Genomic DNA, 21,459 nt, shown 5'->3' on the forward strand with positions numbered 1-21,459 from the left:
TTTGGGCCAATTTGGACTCATCCTCTTTAGTTTCCTGTGAAAAACTACTACAGAGAAACCCGAATTCTTCAATTACGACCAATGGTTTTATTTCTCAACTGCTCAAGCTCAGCACAGATACTTGGCAGGGCTGCATTATCACCCACTGTGATTTAATTTAGTTCAAAGCCATTGGCAGAGATGTTAGTCATAATATCATGGTATCATGACATCATCGTCGCAATAAACATGACCACTAATTTATCAGCAGGAAATCAGCAGGGCCGAGCATGAATACAAGACTTTTCAAAACTAAAAGGAATCCTTGACTAGAACTAATTTACCTTTGGGCATTTTTAAGGGTTTATATTTTTAAATAAATGCTCAAGGTAGCATCATGTTCGGGAAAACAAAAAAATGTATATTCGTTCTTTAAAACTGTAAGTCAAGAAGCTATACTTACCTGATAACATGTTATTAGGCATCATTACTGCTGCTGCTGTTGTTAAGTGTCTCGTGTGGACTAAGTACCATCCTCACTACCCCAGACAGACTATCTAATCCTCACACGTCCTGTGCGGGAGGAGTCTTTGCTCATCTGAAGACAGTAAATGAAAGCAAAATTGTGTGAAATATATTCCCTGAAATATAGGGGAAGAATTACGCTGAGTCAGTGGATACGAGGCAGGCAGGTCCATGGTAAGTCTCCACACAAGGCACAGCCCCTCCAAGGATGCTTAAGGATGCTAAGGCAGCATCCTTGCCTGCCTCTGCCCAGGTACCAGAAACATTTGTATGAATTTACTGAAGGTGCTGCTATCCATAAACTGTCTCAATTCTCCATGTGAATTCACTGGATGAAGATTCTCCTGAATAAAATCACAACCAATCCTCTTCTTTCTTTTGATTATTGCACTTCAAATTCATCAGTTGTTTTATCACAAGTGTCTCACTGAATAATAAATTATGTTTGTCATATACTCCTGACTTCAGAATTCCCTTCTGTCCACAAGAAATTACATGTAACATGAGAAAATAAATAGTAATGGAGTAGCCACTACCTTCTTTCTGAAATGCCTTATAACAAATAACTTCCAGAAAGAATCTGAATATTGGAACAAAAAGATTTCCAGATTCTGAAAACCCTCTGAATTCTCTCGAATTCTAGAAAGCTTAAATAAAAGTGTAGCCAACCTAGAAATAGGGGACAAAATTTTTAATTCTATGTATATAAAATAATATTTATTAGTTTTCATGTCCAAAAAGTCAATCTCAAGCAAGATAATAAACTGAGAAACTTAGGGATAAAATTTCAATCCAAATACCCAAGGTTTATTTACCAAAAAACAACAAAAAGAAACTGCTGAAAACCAAAGAAAGTAGGCGTGGAAAGGAATAACTGACAAAAAAAGCCATCCCTGTATTTCTCAGCAGGAGATAATGAATGTCTTTTGCGTAATTGAAAGATGGAGATAAGGTTTGAAAGCACAGCTTGAGGGCGAGGTAACCACCTAATTAAAAACAGGGCTGCCTGTGGAGCATAACTCAGCAGTATGGTGACAATTCCCTTCTATCAGCTCAGCAAGACAGCCATGTTCTGTGATTAAAACTATAGCTCTCACACGTGCACCCCCAAGAGCAAACTTTTACTAAAGATAAAGCATGGCCTCTGAGATCTGTATCTGTGAGAATTTCCATTAACTTAAACTAGTGGTGCTCTAGCCAGAAAAATTACTGCCACTTATATATCTGCGTATAAAGCAATGCTAAATGTACGTGAAAGGGCACAGATATTTTGAACTAATCAACAATGACGTCATTTTCATAGTGAAATAAAAGTCACAGTGAAATAAAGTCTTTTTTGAATAAAAAGATAATTTATCTCCACGCAGTTTTAAAATCTTGAGACTCTTCATATCAGGCAATTATTTTGTCAACAAATACATTTGTACTTAAGTATATTTCGAGTAATGTATTAGTTCTCAAATTCACATCTATCATTGATAAAATATACTGTTTTCATAAATTAGTTTAAGCTTGATAGGAACTTATTCAGGATCAGTTTAAAATAGAAGTAGACTATAGTGATTAGCGAACAAGAGAGAGTTGACTCTGTCCAATTCACACTTAGATCACCTCCAAAGCAAAGGAAAACACAACAGGGGTGAAGAGTCTTAAGGCACAAAAATGCTATTTCTTCTACAGACTGTGACCGCACAGACCTGACATACGGGCACACTTTTGGTTTGTTTTTGTTTTGCTTTATGGCTTTCATTATTTCTATATGGTTATCATGACACCTAAGTGTGACCCCATATGTGGACTGAAGGGCGATGTCTGAAAGTGGGCAGGTTTCAGTGTCATGAGAGCAGAGGAAATAACGTTAAGAGACGATGAGAGATATACATGTATATCATCATATACATACATAAACATATAGATAGATACGTAGATAGATATAGAAATAGGTAGATACATACATAGATGATAGATATAGAGATAGGTACATACATGATAGATAGGATAGACAGATAAAGAGATATAGTGATAGACAGAGATGATAGATAGATGATAGATGATAGATAGATGGATAGATAGATGACTAGATAGATAGATGGATAATCTCCTAGAGTATGAGACAAGTCCCAACAGGACCCCGTTCCTTTGCAGAAGAAAACAAAGAGTCCCCGTTTAACAGGGAGGTGGATGGACCGAGGCCACTCGCTCTGCAGACCCACCTCCTGTGGTGTATCTATCCTGCTGTCAGGCTGCTCTCTGGCCCTTCATGAAACCTGGTCTGTAGCTTCCTTAGCCCTGGTAACTAGTTATCCATCTCCTTTCCCGCCACAATGCCTGCTGGCAGACTCCTCCCAGTTTCCCGGCTCTTGAGCCAGACCTGCCGAGTTCATTCACATCTTCATCGCTGTGCCCAAGGCTAGAGGTCCTCTGTCTGAACAGGGACACAATGCCGGCTAAGTCCTGCCGACTCAGGTGCCTACTGCCAGGAGCTCTGCAAACACTGCCTTTCACTGCAACCTCACATCACTCGTGCAGGCAGCGCCCTGCAAACCCGTCTCTGCCACTCTACCCCTTACCAGCCAGGACCTGAACTGAAGTCTTCACCACAGCATAGACACAATCATTAAAGATAAACATCCTAGGGCTTCCTTGGTGGCGCAGTGGTTGAGAATCTGCCTGCCAATGCAGGGGACACGGGTTCGAGCCCTGGTCTGGGAAGATCCCACATGCCACGGAGCAACTAGGCCCGTGAGCCACAACTACTGAGCCTGTGCTCCTCAACTAGACAGGCCGCAATAGTGAGAAGCCCGCGTACCGTGATGAAGAGTGGCCCCCGCTTGCCACGACTAGAGAAAGCCCTCGCACAGAAACGAAGACCCAACACAGCCAAAATATAAATTAATGAATTAATTTAAATAAAAAAAAGATAAACATTCCATTTGGGCTTCGGCAACAAAACTCCCAACCATATAATCCTGTTTCTCATCCTCACATCTTAAATGTTTACGAAAGACGATTTAACGTTATCTTGCCAAAAAACTTAAATTAGACTCCCCCTACTGCTGTCGTTACCCACTGACAGAACATGACCTTCCTAATAAGACACACACTTGCCTGACCTACCTGAGCTGTGTTTGGTGTGCCTAGACGATATGTCAGTGTGTTTCCCTGGACTCTGAATTCTGATGGTCTGGCCTCAGGTATCTTCACCTGCTTTTCTTCTCTAAGCTACGTGGGACACACCCAAGAGTCTGGGAGCTCCTGCTCCTTCAAGGCAAGGTCTTCTTGACCTTGTTTCTTTCCTTCTGTCCCTGGTACAGTGTTGTGCTGAGGCACAGTTCGACTGAAAATACCTTTCAGTTCTGCTGTAAACCAGGCACAGAAGAAAATACAAAAAATCACCTTAAAATATTTTTGCTGACAGTCATTTGGGATGATTTTGATTATCATTCAGTGGACTCTCAAAGAAGAGACGTGTGCTGTCCTCTGAAATACAGAACTTCTTGAATGGAAGGGTCTACTCATATCCTTCTTTAAACCTTCTCTGCCAAATACTGTCCTTTATGATGAAAATCTACAACTCACGGTGAGCAAAGTTATAAAGTCACATATCGACACCATTCTATATTCTAATGAAAATCAATATGGCTTTCTAGATTTCTATGGTCTTACACTGAAAACATCAGGTGAGCAGAGGGATGGTTGCCCTGTTACCTGTTATGTCAACAACCAGGGCATTCTGAGAGACCCACATTGACGCAATATTTTGCGATTTTAGTCTTAGAGGTCACCTGGAATGTTTACTTCTCCCTGGATGAGTTTGGGTCTAGTTCTCTATTTTATTCTTACTGCCTGAAAGGGCTTGACCATGATGAAGTGGTAACACAGGGTGAAAATGTAGGTGATGTGATGTGTCTATGCAGGTTCATGAAGTGTAACAAATATACTGTCTGGTGGGGATGCTGATGGCGGGGAGACTGTGCCTGTGTGCGGGGGGGAGGGGGCTTGTGCTAAATCTCTGGACCTTCTGCTCAACTTTGCTGTGAACTTAAAATTGCTCTGAAAAATAAGGTCTGTTTTTAAAAAATGTAATAAACCGTGCTTAAAAGAGTATCTTTCTGTTCAGGCCTTCTCACCTTTTAAACAGTAACAGAAATAAATTCCCAGGCTTTACAGGTGAAACACTGATAACTCTTTTTAATACCATGAGCACAATCAAGAAGATATGTTTTCTGATCAGATTATTTAAAATTTAAAAAAGAAAAGTAATTATTTTAAAGGGGGGGGCATTTCAATGTTACTCTTTTAAAAAGACTATTATGCTGTAGAAAATTGTTTGAGTAACTGAATCCAGGGTGTATACTCCTTTTTACTCCTCCATACATGGTACTGATAAGCCTAATTGATTTCATCTTATTAATTACAAATTGTAATGTATGCTGCTTAATATAATAAGAAACACTGCTCTACTATCATTACTCTAAACTTGTCAAGGAAGAAAATTTTTCACAAAATCTCTCAAAATAATTATTATTCAAGGGTATGAAGCCCAAGAATTTCTGTGACCACCCTAGCTATTAAAAAATACTATAGAATGGACGAATACTTCATGTCAGGGCAAGAATACTGTTTTCAAATAAATAAAAGTAGTAAAAGTTTACTAATTTTTTTCAAAAGAAATATGAGAGAGAGAGAGAAGGAAAAGTACTAAACATTATATTACTGTGTGTATAGGTTTTACACGTCTTTCATTCAGTTTCACAACTGTTTGAATTAGAATTTGTTCCTAATTTTTTTTTTAATCAGACGAAGACACCTGTAGGATGGTTGTGTCTGGCACGAAGTAAGTAGCCAGGGTTCCTCAGCTGTGACTCTAACTCACGTCTCAGTGGCCCAAGCAAACATTCCCACACAACTGGCCATTTATCTCAGGACCTCAGGAGCGCCTGGGCAGAGTCACCAAGAAACATGCTGAGGAAAGAGGAAAATATAAAGTCTGGGGCGAAGGAGCAAAATTAGTGATCTATAAAAATGTTATATTAAATAATTTGTGAAATGTCAGAACTAGAAGAAACTGTGACCATGACATTCCAGGGTCTCTGTGAAGAGCAGCTGAGGATTCTCATCTAAAATATTCATTATGGGGCTCCCCTGGTGGCGCAGTGGTTAAGAATCCGCCTGCCAATGCAGGGGACACGGGTTCGAGCCCTGGTCCGGGAAGAGCCCACATGCCGTGGAGCAACTAAGCCCATGCGCCACAGCTACTGAGCCTGCGCTCTAAAGCCCACGAGCCACAACTACTGAGCCCACATGCCACAACTACTGAGGCCGTGAGCCACAACTACTGATCCTGCGCTCTAGAGCCCGTGAGCCTCAACTACTGAGCCCGTGCGCCGCAACTACTGAGCCTGCACTCTAGATCCTGCGAGCCACAACTACTGAGCCTGTGCTCTAGAGCCCACAAGCCACAACTACTGAGCCCATGTGCCACAACTACCGAAGCCCACGCACCTAGAGTCCATGCTCCACAACAAGAGAAGGCACCACGATGAGAAGGCTGCTCACCACAAGGAAGAGTATCCCCCTCCTCGCTGCAACTAGAGAATACCCGTGTGCAGCAACAAAGACCCAACACAGCCAAAAATAAATAAATAAAATAAAAATAAATTTATTAAAAAAATAATAAAATAAGATATTCATTAATTTAAAAAGTGATTCATTAAACAAAAACTCCTAAGAAGAGTATCATATTGGTTAGTTTCTAATATTCCAATAATTTTCATGTAGAAGAATGAATTTATTCACTCTTGATCATGAATATAGGACCCCAAATTGGACATAAGGAAAAAAATGTTTGTTTAACTTAAGAAGCTGCCTTCACATAGTAAATGCCTGCCTGGCACATCTGAGGAGAAAGTCTGAGTCCAGGCTGGAACCCAGGCTCCCTGAGATGCAGGCATTCCTCAGCTGTTTTAGTGACAGGATACAGGCACCTCTGAGTTTCAGGGCCAACACTTCAATAACCTAAGAACACATGTACTTTTTGTTTTCATTTCGGCCGTGCCACACGACATGTGGGATCTGAGTTCCCCGATTGACCAGGAATCGAACCCAGGCGCCTGGCAGTGAAAGCGCGGAATCCTAACCACTGGACCGCCAGGGAATTGCCAGGAATTCCCAACACATGTACTTCTTTCCTCCAGTGCTTGTAAAGGAAGTGAGGTGAGAATCGTGGTCAAGAGACTTCAAGGAAAAGTACTTCCAAGAAAGTATTCCACAAAGGCTTTCTTATGTCGTTAAAACATTTTCTTGCCTTGCGGATATGCTGTAATTGTTCCCAAGAAATGGAAATACACCCACTGCAAAAATCCTTGCACTTGTTGGATAATAATTACATAAGTGAGTTTAAAAATCTATATTCCTCTATTCTAAAATTAGAACACAAGTTACAAACACCTCCTTTCCTCGGTAGTGGAGCAATTCTAAACAGGGTACCACGTACACTGGATGATTGCTAGCTATCGCTGTGTCATCCTGATAGGGACAGAGTAAAGGGACAAAGTAGGTGATTAAATAGTTAAGCCCACTAGGGGATCGTAAGTAGAGAAAAAAGTATGGGAGACCCTGTGAGTTAATGATCACTCAAGAAAGCAGGCTTGCTTAACAATAAAACCAAGCAAGAGAAGCATGAGACATGCGCCCAGGCAATAAAACCATGGTGGAGGGCTTCCCTGGTGGTGCAGTTGTTGAGAGTCCACCTGCCGATGCAGGGGACACGGGTTCGTGCCCCGGTCTGGGAAGATCCCACATTCCGCGGAGCGGCTGGGCCCGTGAGCCATGGCCACTGAGCCTGCACGTCCGGAGCCTGTGCTCCGCAACGGGAGAGGCCACAACAGTGGGAGGCCCGCGTACCACACACACAAAAAAAAAACCATGGTGAACTGAAACCCACACCCTGCCCAGTGAGCTCAGTAAGTTCATATTTCCTAGGACACGCTCCTCTGTGCACCTTAAAAACAAAAATATAAGGAAAAGGTGACATTATACTGAAAACTGCGACGATTTACCATTTTTTAGCATATGTTACCACCCCTCTCCTAAGTTAAATAGTGCTGTGACAATCCCGGCTTGACCACGTAGGGACAAGAAAACTCCCCCACCTTGTGTGAAGGAGCTGATGGTGGAAGCTTGATGTCTACTCAAGAATGAGGAAGCAGGTGATCCTCTCTCCCTCCCCACTTTTCCTTTGATGATAAATACGGAGCCCACTAAATTCTAGGGGCAGCGCTGGATTGCTTGCCGGCATTTCTCACAAGCGTCCTACACTAATAAATCACTTCTTACCTACCACTTTGCCTCTGGCTGAATTCTTTCTGCGCCCAGACATAAAGAACCTAACCTCCTCGGACCCCTGCTCCAACCCCTGCCCACACATCCTGCGGTTTCGATCCCTACCGTGTCTCTAAAAAATACATCTGAGTTGAGAAACAGAACACATGCATACAAGGCTAGAAAGAGGAAAGGACTCAAACACACTAACAAGAGACTTCAGACCCAGCTATGCCTACTAGCTTTGTTACCTTTACCGACTTCTCTCAACTTGTTTCCTTTGTAAAGAATGTATCTGCTTTTTAAGGCTGACTGACACGTAGGCAGTGCTTGTTCACTGGAAACTATGCTTCTGTCTTTGGGGGTTTGCTGATTCCCACAATCCATTCTCAAACTCCTTTGCACTTGCTTCTGGCACCAGCTCTGAAAAGGCGAAGAGGTTATTTAAAATTCCCTGACATTTTTGATTGCCTTCAAAAGAACAGCTGTTTTGACCATAAACTTCTCAGGACTGCAAAACAGAATGAGGAGATGAAAGGAATTATTTTCATGTCACTACTCGTACCCTGTGATTCTCAACTGTAACTGCATAAAATAATAAACTGTAGAACTTAAAGCAGAAATATATACATATCCATCAGGAGGGATATTGTTTTCAAGAAAACAAAATAACAAATATTGGTGAAGATGTGGAGAAATTGGAACTCTTCCTCATTGCTGGTGGGAATGTAAAATGATACAGCTGCCCTGGAGAACAGTATGATGGTTCCTCAAATAATTATCCATGGAATTACTACAAGATCCAGCAATTCCAATTCTGGGTATATACTCAAAGGAATTGAAAGCAGACATTCAAACAGATATTTGTATTCTAATGTTCATAGCTGCATTTTCACAATAACCAAAGTGGGGAAGCAACCCAAGTGTCCATGAATGGATCAATGGATTAACAAAATGTGGCACATACATAATACAATAGAACATTATTCAGCCTCAAAAAGGAAAGGAATTCTGACACGTGCTACAACGTGGGTGAACCTTGAGGACATGATGCTAAGTGAAATGTCAGCCACAAAAGGACAGACCCTGCATGATTCCGCTTACACGAGGGCCTTAGAGGAGTCAAATAATAGAGATAGAAAGTAGATGGTGGGGACCAAGGGCTGGCGGGGTGGGATGGGGTGTGACTGTGTAATGGGGTCAAAGTTTCAGTTTGGGAAGATGAAAACAATCTGGAGATGGATGGTGGTGACGATTACACAACTGTGTGAATGTATTTAATAACAGTGAACTATACACTTAAAATGTGTAAAACAGTAGATTTTATGTTATGTAAGTTTTGTCACAATTTTTAAAATTAAAACACACACACAAACTCACAGGAAGTGCCCCAAATCTGTCCCAGACAAATTAAATCAAACATTCAGGGATCGAGCCCAGGCAGCTGCATTTTAACTGGGTGCTTAGTAATTCTCATGTGAGGCAGGACTGAAAAATCACTCCTTTATCCAGGGGAGGATTGCTGCTTAAGTATCATTTCCTGTATATCTCTAATGTTTTTCAACCTTCACAATACTTATTACTAGGTTAGATTAACAAGATTTGAGATAAAGATATTATTTCTTATGTATCAGAACAGAATACCTTTGAAGTGAATTTGATCAATCCCTTGCTCTAAAAATCTGATTCACAATTTACTAACACATAAGCTCACTGAAAAGAAATAAATATAATTCCCTTCTTGCCACCTATGCAGGCTACTGTGATACGAACCAAATGAAGTACCATTAATCTTGATTGTATCTTATAAATTAAAAACACAGACCAGGTCTTTATTATTCTGTGCAGGAAAAAAGGCACTATCTGATATAGAATGAAACAATCTAAGATTCCTGATTCCTATATTTTATAGATTTTGGTATAAAACAAAATAAATACTGTTCTTGTATAAAGAAATCAAAATTGGATGGGGAGAGGAAATACTTTTCTCACTTAAAAGTCCTGTGTAGTTGTACACCCTGACATAGGGTAAATGAAGACACCCTGTTGGTTTCTACGTTGAACACAGGTTTTTTTGCAGGTTTTCCAGAGGGTTCTACAGCCAAGGTTGCCAACATGTGTGATATAACTAACGTATGATGTAAGAGGCATGGTCATTAGCCCTTGAAAACCCTAACAAGTACTCTGTCCAAAGTGATAAAAAAATCTGAAATCAATTCTTGTGTGTTGATCAAATAACGGTTCAGATCAAATAACGGTTCAGAATTTACATTTTTAAATGAAAGCATTTTTAAATGGAAAATTTTTAAGTGGAAGCATTTAAAAATATTGTAATCTGGGCTTTCCTGGTGGCGCAGTGGTTGAGAGTCCGCCTGCCGATGCAGGGGACGCAGGTTCGTGCCCCGGTCCAGGAAGATCCCACATAACGCGGAGCGGCTGGGCCCGTGAGCCATGGCCGCTGAGGCTGCGAGTCCGGAGCCTGTGCTCCACAGCGGGAGAGGCCACAGCAGTGAGAGGCCCGTGTACAGCAAAAATAAAAATAAAAAAATAAAAAAAAATTGTAATCATATAAACATCTTTGCATATTGTCTCCACTGAATTTCAGTTCTGGGAACACCAATTTTTCTACTAGAAAAGTGCCCAAATACCCCAGCCCATGAACTAAATAGCATCGGGGACCAGTAAGCCTCTGCTGGGAAGCAGGGCAGCCAGGCCTGTGGTCCATACGACCAATCAACACCTTCTCAGAACATGAAAAATTATCCTCGTGGAACAAGTGAAAAGTTAAAGGCATCTGGGAGAAAGACAATTCCTACATGTGTCACCACATACGTGCACCTTCAAGAATATGGGGGTACATTTTAAGAAGGGAAAGATGAGTTTGGGGGGTGTATTTTCCCAAACACAAGTCTTCTTCAATTTCAGAAATAATTACAGCCACAATACTCAACAGCTCTGTTCACTGAGGGGGAAAATGCTCCAGATGAAGCCTCCACAGCTTTCCCTTTGCAGCCAGAGGCAGGTTGCAGAGGATACCTCAAGCTGTGACTGTGGGAATATGTGAGATGCTTTGCAAATGAGTAGGAGAAATTAGGGGAATCAGGTAAGTTCTGAGACCTGCTCCTGGAAAGACAGAAGCAGTGGATAAGTGTACAGCTAAGTCTTCTTCTCAGCCCTCCACTCCCGGGCAAGGATGGCTCATGCAGACACAGAGCTAGCTGCCCGTGCTTATCTCTCGCAGCTAGATTTTGAGCGGCTGGCGTTTAGGAATGGTGTCCTAGCACATCACCTCTTCAGGAACGTTTGTTTAATTTAAATACAACTTAACCAGCCAGTAGGAGTCAAGCTACCCTTCCCAGAGAGGGCCAGGCTCAGAAACAGAGCACAGTGCGAAACTGCGGTGACACACAGATGCTGACGGAAGCACAGCTACACCCCTGCCCTAATTCCATATCCCTGCAAATCTGCACCAGCAGGGGAAACACATCAATAACACAGAACTGATCTGCCTGAGATCTCTGGATCTATTAAATTCAGCTTCTTTACGTAATTCACCACACGGTAAGGACCAAGGGGAGGACTCTCAGCTGGTTTGGAAGGTAAAACTGGGGAAATACAGAAAACACATTTAGCCTGAATCTCTTTCATCTCGGGGCTCGGTAGATATCAAATGCTGGAGAAAAAAAACTTTTGGATAAAAGGTGATCCTTAGATACACAGCACTTCGGGACACGTAGATTCTCTAAACAACTCTCAAGAACGAAGGCTAAAAATTTCAGCAACTTAGCTATTGCCCAAATTAACCCCCAACCAAAAACAAGGCAGGAAGAATGTAGTGAAAAGGAAACAAGTGACTATGTTTTAAATCTACAGCATATTTATCTGAAGCATTTATTAAATTATTTTAAATCCTTATCATGCTGCCCCTCTAGGTTCATTCCTGAACTACCCCTTCAGTTTCTCATGGCAAACACAGAATTTTTATGCCATGTTCAAGAAGGTGCACGTCCTCGTTAAAACTATTTTTCAGGCGATTTATGTTGCGTCAACTAATGAACAGAAGTAACGGCACAGAAAATTCTAGGTAGAGCAATCAAAAGCAATTTATTTATGGCATCAGTATACTTTCTTTTACTTCAAAGCAAGTTCACCATCACCAAACTACATTTACTTTAATTCATTTAAAACCGTTACATTTTTTCCAAAACTCTTACTATTTTAGTGCTTTAAAATAAGTGGGAATGTTCTGATTAATTAAAAAAAGAAACTCACATGAAATGGAAAATGTCAAAGAAAAACCAGAGGGCAAATAAGCTATATGTGAACAATCAGTTGATTTTTACCTTGAGGCAAGTTTGCCTGTGCCAACATGTGTGTTTGCTGAGTGTGTAACTATGTAACCATGTTGTGTATGTATGTGTGGGTACATCTACAGATATACATAAAGAGGAGCTTTGCGCTCAGAAATTATGCCATTAATTTTATGAAATATTAAGTAACATTTAAATTAGTGGTATTTTTGCATATTTTGTGGAACATAATAGAAATGGAAGTAAATTATAATTTTAAATGAGTATGGTAAAAATTATACAAACATTATCAGAAAAATGTTCTATGCTAACGTAAATTTTTCTTTGCTCCTTTTAGAAATATGCAAGACCCCCAGTAAAGATACTGGGGAAAATCAATTTATATTGATATGATATTGATGTCCATAAGCCAATGAAAAATGTGATATATTAAAACTTAAAACACTCATAAAAAGTATTCTGAATTATGTTCAACAGCTCAATCATTTTGAAAATGATCCTTAATGGAAAGTTCCTTCATCAGAAAGAACAAGGAGCATTTGAAGTTAACATATGTCAAGTGTCTATTCTATCCCAATGAGATGACACTATCTATCTTATTCAAAGCCAGATGAGAACAGGATGATTTTTCTCACTCCCCACTATAGTCTACAAATGGGTTGGTTAATTTGACTCAACACAAAAAAAACAAAATAGAAAAAAATACATGTAGTTCAAACTAATTTTCCCCTTCTTTCTTATTTTTTGAATACAAAACTTTCCCATGTATATTTATCAACTATATGTTCAATCAATCAAAACCTGATAGTGTACAAAATATCATTTTAAATACAGAAACAAAGCTAACAACAATATTTCAAAGCTCAGTCAAGTAAATACTTTTTTTTTTTTTTTGGTGGTGGTGGTACATGGGCCTCTCACTGCCGCGGCCTCTCCCGTTGCGGAGCACAGGCTCCGGACGCGCAGCCCCAGTGGCCATGGCCCACGGGCCCAGCCACCCCGCGGCATGTGGGATCCCCCCAGGCCAGGGCACGAACCCGCGTCCCCTGCATCGGCAGGCAGACCCTCAACCACTGCGCCACCAGGGAAGCCCTAAATACTTACTCTTAAAGCACAACCTTCAAAATTCCATTTGTATGCCATTATTTCATCTTAGTGCTACCATACGAGTGACAGTACCTCCTAGCAATCAGGAAACGGGGTGCAGGGGTCACACTGCCTGGACCTAAGGCCAGGCTCTGCCACTTTGTAGGAATATGACCTTGGCAGGACCTTCAACGCCTCAGGCCTCACCTTCCCCATCCACCCAGCAGGGTGACCGTGAATATTAATGAACTAATGTAACTCATATACTGAATACTTAGAGCAGTAACTGCATATAGGACACTTTACAAACATTAGCTATCATCATGCCTGAGCTACTCTCTGCTTGATAAATATGGTATTTGACAAGTTGTTAGGTCAAAAACTTCTTCAAATAGTAAAGTACATCAGTCTTACCAGTACCTCAGGATTTGGAAGCCTCTCTATAACGATCTCTTTTTCTTTTTAAACAAGAGATAAATTGCAGTGCAACACATATTCACACACACAAATGAGAAAAACAAAGCATCTTATTTGTAATTGGCTACACCAAGTACGGCAAATTTAAGTGTTAACATCCGTTTCATAGATAACTGCAATTTTTCAAGGTTTATGATTCCACAATAAAAATTCATGTCCCAAGAAAGCATGCACATATATCTCAGTCTGCATTTCATTGCAGGCATACCTCAGAGATTGTGGGTTCAGTTCCAGACAACCACAATAAAGCAAATATTGCAATAAAGTGAGTCACATGCATTTTTAAATATAAAATTAAAAAGAAAAATATAAAATATATTTTATATGTAAGATATTTAAAATATATAATAGTTATGTTTACACTATACTGTAGCCTATTAATTGTGCATTATGTCTAAAAAAAACAATGCACGTACCCTAATTAAAAATACTTTTTTGCTACAAAATGCTAACCATCCTATGAGCCTTCAGTGAGTTATGACCTTCTTGCTGGTGGAGGGTCTTGCCTGGATGTTGGTGGCTCCTGACTGATCAGGGTGATGGTTGCAGAAGGCTGGGGTGACTGTGGCAGTTTTTAAAAATAAGACAACAAGGAAGTTTGCCGAATCAATTGACTCTTCCCTTCATGAATGACTTCTCAGTAGCATGAATGCTGTTTGATAGCATTTTACCCACAGGAGAACTTCATTCAAAATTGGAGGCCGTCTTCTCAAACCCTGCTGCTGCTGCGTTATCAACGAAGTTTATGTCACATTCTAATCCTTCGCTGTCATTTCAGCAGCCTTCACAGCAGCTTCAGCAGGAGTAGATTCCATCTCAAGAAACCACTTTCTTTGCTCTCCCATAAGAAGCGGTTCCTCATCCATTGAAGTTTGATCCTGAGATTGTAGCAATTCAGGCACATCCTCAGACTCCACTCCTAACTCTAGTTCTCCTGCTGTTTCCACCACATCTGCAGTTCCTGCCTCGACTGAAATCTTGAACCCCTCCAAGTCATCCATGAGGGTTAGAATCAATTCTTCCAAACTCCTGTTAAGGTTGGTATCCTAAGCTCTTCCCATGAATCATAATGTTCCTCTTTGATCCATGGGCTGCAGAAGAGATGCTGTGTCAGCATAGCAGATATGATAAACGACATTAATCTCACTGTCCATCTCCATCAGAGCTTTGGGTGACCAGATGCCTTGTCAACGAGCAGTAACATTTTGAAAGGATTCTTTTTTTTTTTTTTTTTTTTGAGCAGTAGGTCTCAACAGTGGGCTTATAATATTCAGTAAAGCATACTGTAAACAGATGTGTTGTCATCAGGCATTGTTGTCCCATTTATAGAGCACAGGCAGAGTATATTTAGCATAATTCTTAATTATGGGATTTCCAGAACGGTAAATGAGCATTGGCTTCAACTTAAACTCACCAGCTGCATTAGCCCCTAACAAGAGGCTCAGCCTGTCCGTTGAAGCTTTGAAGCCAGGCATTGACTTCTCCTCTCCAGCTATGAAAGTCCTAGATGGCATCTTCTTATAACAGATGGCTGTTTCGTCCACACTGAAAATCTGTTGTTTAGTGTGGCCAACTTCATTAATTATCTTAGCTAGATCTTCTGGATAACTTGCTAAAGCTTCTACATCACCCCCTCGCTGCTTCACTTTTATGTTATGGAGACCGACAGCTTCTCTCCTTCAACATCATGAACCAACCTCTGCTAGCTTTAAACTCTTCTTCTGCAGCTGCCTTACCTCTTTCAGCCTTTACAGAACTGAAGAGAGTGGGGCCTGGCTCTGGATGAGGTTTCGGTTTAGGAAATGTTGTGGCTGGTCTGATCTTCTATTCAGCCACTAGAATTTTCTCCATGTCAGCAAGAAGGCTGTTTGGCTTTCTTAGCATCCATGTGTTCACTGGAGCAGTGCTTTTAATTTCCTTCAAGAACTTTTCCTTTGCTTTCAGAACTTGGCTCACTGTTTTTGGCCTATCTCGGCTTGCTTTTTTTTTTTTTTTTTTTTTTTTTAATCTCTGTTGAACTGTAGTTTATTCACAATGTTGTGTTAGTTCCAGGTGTACAGAAAAGTGATTCAGCCATATATGTATGGCTGAATACATATATATATGTGTATATATATTATATATATATTCTTTTCCTTTATAGGTTGTCACAAGACACTGAGTATGGCTCCCTGTGCTATACAGTAGGTTCTTGTTGGTTATCTGTGTATATGTTAATCCCAAACTCCGAATTTATCCCTCGCCCCACCCTTTCCCCTTTGGTAACCGTAAGTTCATTTTCTAAGTCTGTGAGTCTATATCTGTTTTGTAAATAAGTTCATTTGTATCTTTTTTGTAGATTCCACATATAAGTGATATCATATGATCTATTTGTCTTTCTCTGTCTGACTTACTTCACTTAGTATGATAATCTCTAGGTCCATCCATGTTGCTGTAAATGGCATTATTTCATTCTTTTTTATGGCTGAGTAATATTCCCTTGTATACGTGCACCACATCTTCTTTAACCATTCTTCTGTCAATGGGCATTTATGTTGCTTCCATGTCTTGGCTATCGTAAATAGTGCTGCAATGAACATTGGGGTGCAAGTGTCTTTTTGGATTATGGTTTTCTCAGGATATATACCCAGGAGTGGGATTGCTGGGTCATATGGTAGCCCTAATTTTAGATTTTTAAGGACCCTCCATACCGTTCTCCATAGTGGCTGCACCAATTTACATTCTCACCAGTGACACACCTTCCTCACTGGGCTTCATCATTTCTAGCTTTTGATTTAAACTGAGAGACTTGTGACTCTTCTTTTCACTTGAACACTTAGAGGCCAGTGTAGGTTATTAATTGGCCTAATTTCAGTATTGCTGTGTCTCAGGGAATACGGAGGCCCGAGGAGAGGGAGAGAGACGGAGGGAAGGTTGGTCGGTAGAGCAGTCAAAACACACAACATTTATTACATCTATTGTCTTATTTGGGTGGAGTTCGTGATGCCTCAAAACAACTACAATAGTAACACCAAAGATCCCTGATCACAGATCACCATAATAAATACAACAATCATGAAAAAGTTTGAAATAAGGTGAGAATGACCAAAATGTGACACAAGACAGGAAGTGAGCAAATGTTGTTGGAAAACTGGCACCAATAGACTTGTTGAATACAGGGTTGCCACAAACCTTCAATTTGTAAACACAGTATCTGCAAAGTGTAATGATGTGAAGGATATTTGCCTGTATTTTTTCACTGCCTGTCTTTTAGTGCCTTTCACTTGACTTACAGTAACCAAATCAAAATCATTTTTATGTAAATCCCACAAATTAACACACTGGATAATAACAGTGAAATCACGAAGTAAGGAACAAAGAAAGTAATGTTACAGGAGGGGCAGGATGTGAATTGGTGTTTCCGACTGAAGGTTAATTTCTACGTTGACCACAATCCTTTGTCCATCCCAGCTGGTCCCTACTCAGAGGCTGGCTGAGGTAGCGTTCATCCCAAATATTAGGAAACACAGCACAATACTGTAAAGCTTCCTTTAACGGCATAGTATGGCTCATTTAAAAAAACAACTTCTACTTTTAAGTAATACTGCTCCATGGATACCATGTTATGTAAGGTTACTACAGACGATGTAAAGTAGAAATTTCAAACTTTAAAAGAAAGAGTCTGGTTCTAATAGTGTACAGTTTGGTAAACTAATCTGTTTACTAACATAATTATGACTGCATTGAGATCGGGCATCTCCTGCACCCAGGGAAGGGCTTCCTGTCCCGTGTGTGTGTCCTGCCCTCCGTCTCAAGGGGGCCAACCAAGACTACGAACTGCGGGTACAGTTTTTCAATACAAGAGTTTTCCTTTCGGGTCTTACTAAGACACCAGCTGAGTCTAATTGCCAGACTGCTCCATTTTAAAGGAAAGCTTTTATTTACTGAAAATGAGACAGCAAAGCCATTTGTTTTGAAATTTTGCAAAAATAAATCTCTTTCCTAGTGAAAGTACTTGAATATATCTGAGAACTGGATGAAGTGACTTGTATCAACTAATGAGAATGGACACAGTATAGTTCAGAAGCCTAAATCAGACAAATCAGATATGATTCTAAAAATGAGAGACACCTTGACAAATCACAATACCTAAGTAACTTATCTCTAATATTCTGAAGTGAAAGTAATTATGGCATGAATTTTTTCCATTCATCTAAGCTCTCCTATTTAGTATTTTTAAATCTAACCAGGCAATAAATATCATGTTTAAAGTTCAGTGATTGTAAACATGTAAAAACATTTATTGGAAAGTAATGACATTCTTACCCCCATCGAAGGCCTTTCCTGGACTCCAAGTGCGGAAATAATCATCCTAAGGAGAAAAATAATGTGAATTGAGTGTCTATGAGTAACTAAAATGTAAAGATTCATATAAAATCAAAAATAAAATGTGAAATACAGAAGCTGAATACAAACCTCTACTTCCTGCAATGGCAAGCAGTAAATTACAAAAAAAAATAAACAAAAAGAAAAAAAGGAACAAGAGAAAAACAATAGTTATCAAATAAGAATACATTGTTAACACGTTATAGAAGTATCTTTCAGTAAATGTGTTTATTTTCATGGCAAGTCAACATTTACTATACTGTAAGAATTTAACTGTTTTGGTTGCCACGTCACCTAAATATTATAATGCGATACTTTCAACGCGCAGTATGACACACAATTACGTGAAGCTAATAAGCTTATAAAAGCATCCACCAGTTTCCAATTACACAACTGCATTTTGCACTAGTACATGAGTAAATGGAGGGGGGAAGGGGGGATAAATTGAGAGACTGGGGTTGACATGTACACACCACTATGTATAAAACAGATGATTAATAAGGACCTCTGTATAGCTCAGGGGACTCCAATCAATGCTCTGTAATGGCCTGTATGGGAAAAGTACCTAAAAATGAGTGTACCTATGTATGTGTATAACTGATTCACTTTACCGTACACCTGAAACACAACATTGAAAGTCAACTATACGCCAATAAAAATTAATTTAAAAAAATATGCTATAATTAAATATGAAATGAATAAGGAAATTGGGGAAAAGAGCCACATATTTGGCTATAAGATTTCAAGCAAACAAAGTAAATTGAACATGAGATTTCTGTTCAATTAAGTGTCCCTGAGATAATAAAAAAAATTACTTTCTCCTCAAAACAAAAACGAAAACAAAAACAAAAAAACCCAGTAACTGTAACAGTTACCATAGCAGGAAACATACCAGGTGACTCTGCAGCGGCCCAGACACTATAAATATACTTTATGAACATCAGTCACATCTAAGGAATTCATCAGAATGCACCGGGAAGCTTGAGAAAAAATGTGCACCTAATTAAATCTTGCCTAAAGTTTCAATCTTTGATATGGGAAAGAATCATTACATTTACTGTATATTTAGTACATTTGACCATAAAGCACAAAAGTGGGGCAACGGATAGCGCACAGAGCTGAGTCAACTGACTGACTCAATTTTATTCACCGTTTTTACCTAAAAGCCTTGTAAAGGCACCTCAAACAGATCATCCCTTATGCAAACAGAACCGGTTTCACTGTTCAAATTAATAAGCTATTTCCACCATCATAAGCAAGAGAAGTGCACTATGGGATGCTCCCTGATGAAACAGTCCCCAGCCCCAAATCCTAACCCACCAGAAACCTCAGAATGTAGGGAACCCAGAAGGCCAAGCAGAGATTCTTTCAAGCTTCTTCTACCCTCTTTGCTAACACCCTCCCGTGTACTGGGAGGGAACGTAGAGCATTTTAATTACAGAAATAAATATACTTCCCTAATTGATTTACTGAACATTTTTTAATTGTTACAAAACGTTTCCCTTATTGTGACGAATCACTCATTACCACCTTTTTCACCCCCATCTCTCACCCTCAAAGGAAAGAAGAAAAGAAAAACCACAGAAGACACGTCTGTCTGTCTTCTATTTATGTTGAGATAGGGTTATAACAAGAGAGGGGGCATTTTAGGGCAAAACACGCTGACAGGTTCTGCACTAAATTATCCAGGATTAGATGAAGGATGGATAACACCACTGGATAATTAGACAAATACTGATTGTTCAGTCTCATCTTAAAATCTCACTTTAAAAAAAATTACAGCATGATACAAATCTTGGGAAACTAAGTTTTCAAATCAAGTACCTACACTCAAATTCTCAAACTTCAGCTGAAGATCACAGCACACTCACGTAATCACATTTTCAGGTTACCGCTCACTGCGTGGGGAAGATGACTGTGTTCCATTCCAAGCGTGGAGAGAGTTGGGATTCTGCTGAAACACAGGCAAAGCCAGACTCTGGCACCTGGTGATGGCTCTGGAGATGCAGACCTGAATTTGAAGTCTGGCTCCACCATCTAATAACTGCATGAGGCTAGAGAAAAAGATGGTCTAAACCTCAGATGCTTGTACTAAAGTCGGAAAACGAATACCTACCTGGTCTGGTAAGGGTGGTGCGGGGATTAGTTACAAAAATGCAAAGCACCAGGCCACTCTTGGCAAGAAGCAGGTGCTAAAGCATGTTTGCCAGTCAGAAGGACTAAGGTTATCCCTTTAGTGTCTGGTCAACATCACCACCGGACAAGTTGTCATGACTGCTGACAAAGTCCTGTAGTGTTTCTGTTTTTTTGTAGAAAGAGCTACGGACCCCTCATCACAGTTTTCAAAGTGATGTCCACACTGCAACCCTCCCCCAAATGTCAGATGTGAGATGCAGAGAACTTTTTCAAAGCCAACATTAATGACTGTGGTTAATGCCAGAAGACAAGTACTTCTGCTGTCCCCTCAGACTTTCTGAAGCGGTACAGCTACCATGGCACCATCCAGAAAGGTGCGAGAAGGTGTTTCCTACAATGGTGACTCTGGGCTGTGGAAAGGCTGGCACAGGAATGGAGCTGACACTGAGGCCTGATAACATGACAGCATCACGCCTGCCACGACACGGAGTGTTTGAAATACTCAACACTGTACGGGTTAGCAGGAAGTACGTGGGCATGTAGAGAAAACAACGCGATGGTAAAAGCGAACCTCGACAACTTAACTCAACGTCCTTCAGAATAACATGATCACACTGGCTTATTCTGGGATCAGAGCTATAAAAAATCTGTAATCATAATGTACAACATGACCTGGCTTTTTGTTATGTCAAGGGCATCACGGACAGCTGGCCATCTGACATGGTAAAGAAAAGCAAAGTCCTTCCCCTATTAGCTATTTTTAGATATTTTTCTTTGTGTTCTCATATCACGAGACTTTTATTTTTCTGAAAATGGTTTCACCGCATTAAATCTTAGGAATGTTGCCAGGATGAGAAATCAAAGTATTTTCACATAAAGTGTTCATTCAGGCGCAATTTCTTTTGTCTCAAAAAGCTTTAGTGACTATTGGTTGTTCCCAGGCTTCAATTTAGATCCAGAATAAGCCAACTGGGGATTTAGAAAACAACTCAGGAAATGCCCACGACTGGGCATTCTCCTGAAACACAGGCAAAGCCAGACTCTGGCACCTGGTGATGGCTCTGGAGATGCAGACCTGAATTTGAAGTCTGGCTCCACCATCTAATAACTGCATGAGGCTAGAGAAAAAGATGGTCTAAACCTCAGATGCTTGTACTAAAGTCGGAAAAAGAATACCTACCTGGTCTGGTAAGGACTGGAGAAACTCAGGTTCAGAAGACTGACACCAAGCCCGAGGGCCCACTGGGCAAAGCTCACG

General features: G+C 40.3%; 1 protein-coding gene across 4 annotated transcripts in view; it reads right to left on the minus strand.

Moving 5' to 3' along the window:
- Window positions 1–21,459, minus strand: part of SPOCK3 (SPARC (osteonectin), cwcv and kazal like domains proteoglycan 3) — a 421,631-nt gene that overhangs the window by 271,997 nt on the left and 128,175 nt on the right. For 2 of the 4 annotated variants that reach the window (XM_029203302.1, XM_029203300.1), the window contains exon 2: window positions 18,006–18,051. The exons of 1 other annotated variant lie outside the window; for it this stretch is intronic. In XM_029203302.1, coding sequence (XP_029059135.1) covers window positions 18,006–18,051 — 46 coding nt within the window. Of the gene's footprint in view, window positions 1–18,005; window positions 18,052–18,155; window positions 18,165–21,459 lie in introns of all 4 variants that reach the window. One more of the 4 variants, XM_029203301.1, reaches the window with a different exon arrangement.

Source organism: Monodon monoceros, unplaced genomic scaffold (assembly GCF_005190385.1).
Source record: "Monodon monoceros isolate NGI ecotype Baffin Bay Population unplaced genomic scaffold, NGI_Narwhal_1 Super_Scaffold_5, whole genome shotgun sequence".
NCBI lineage: Eukaryota > Metazoa > Chordata > Mammalia > Artiodactyla > Monodontidae > Monodon > Monodon monoceros.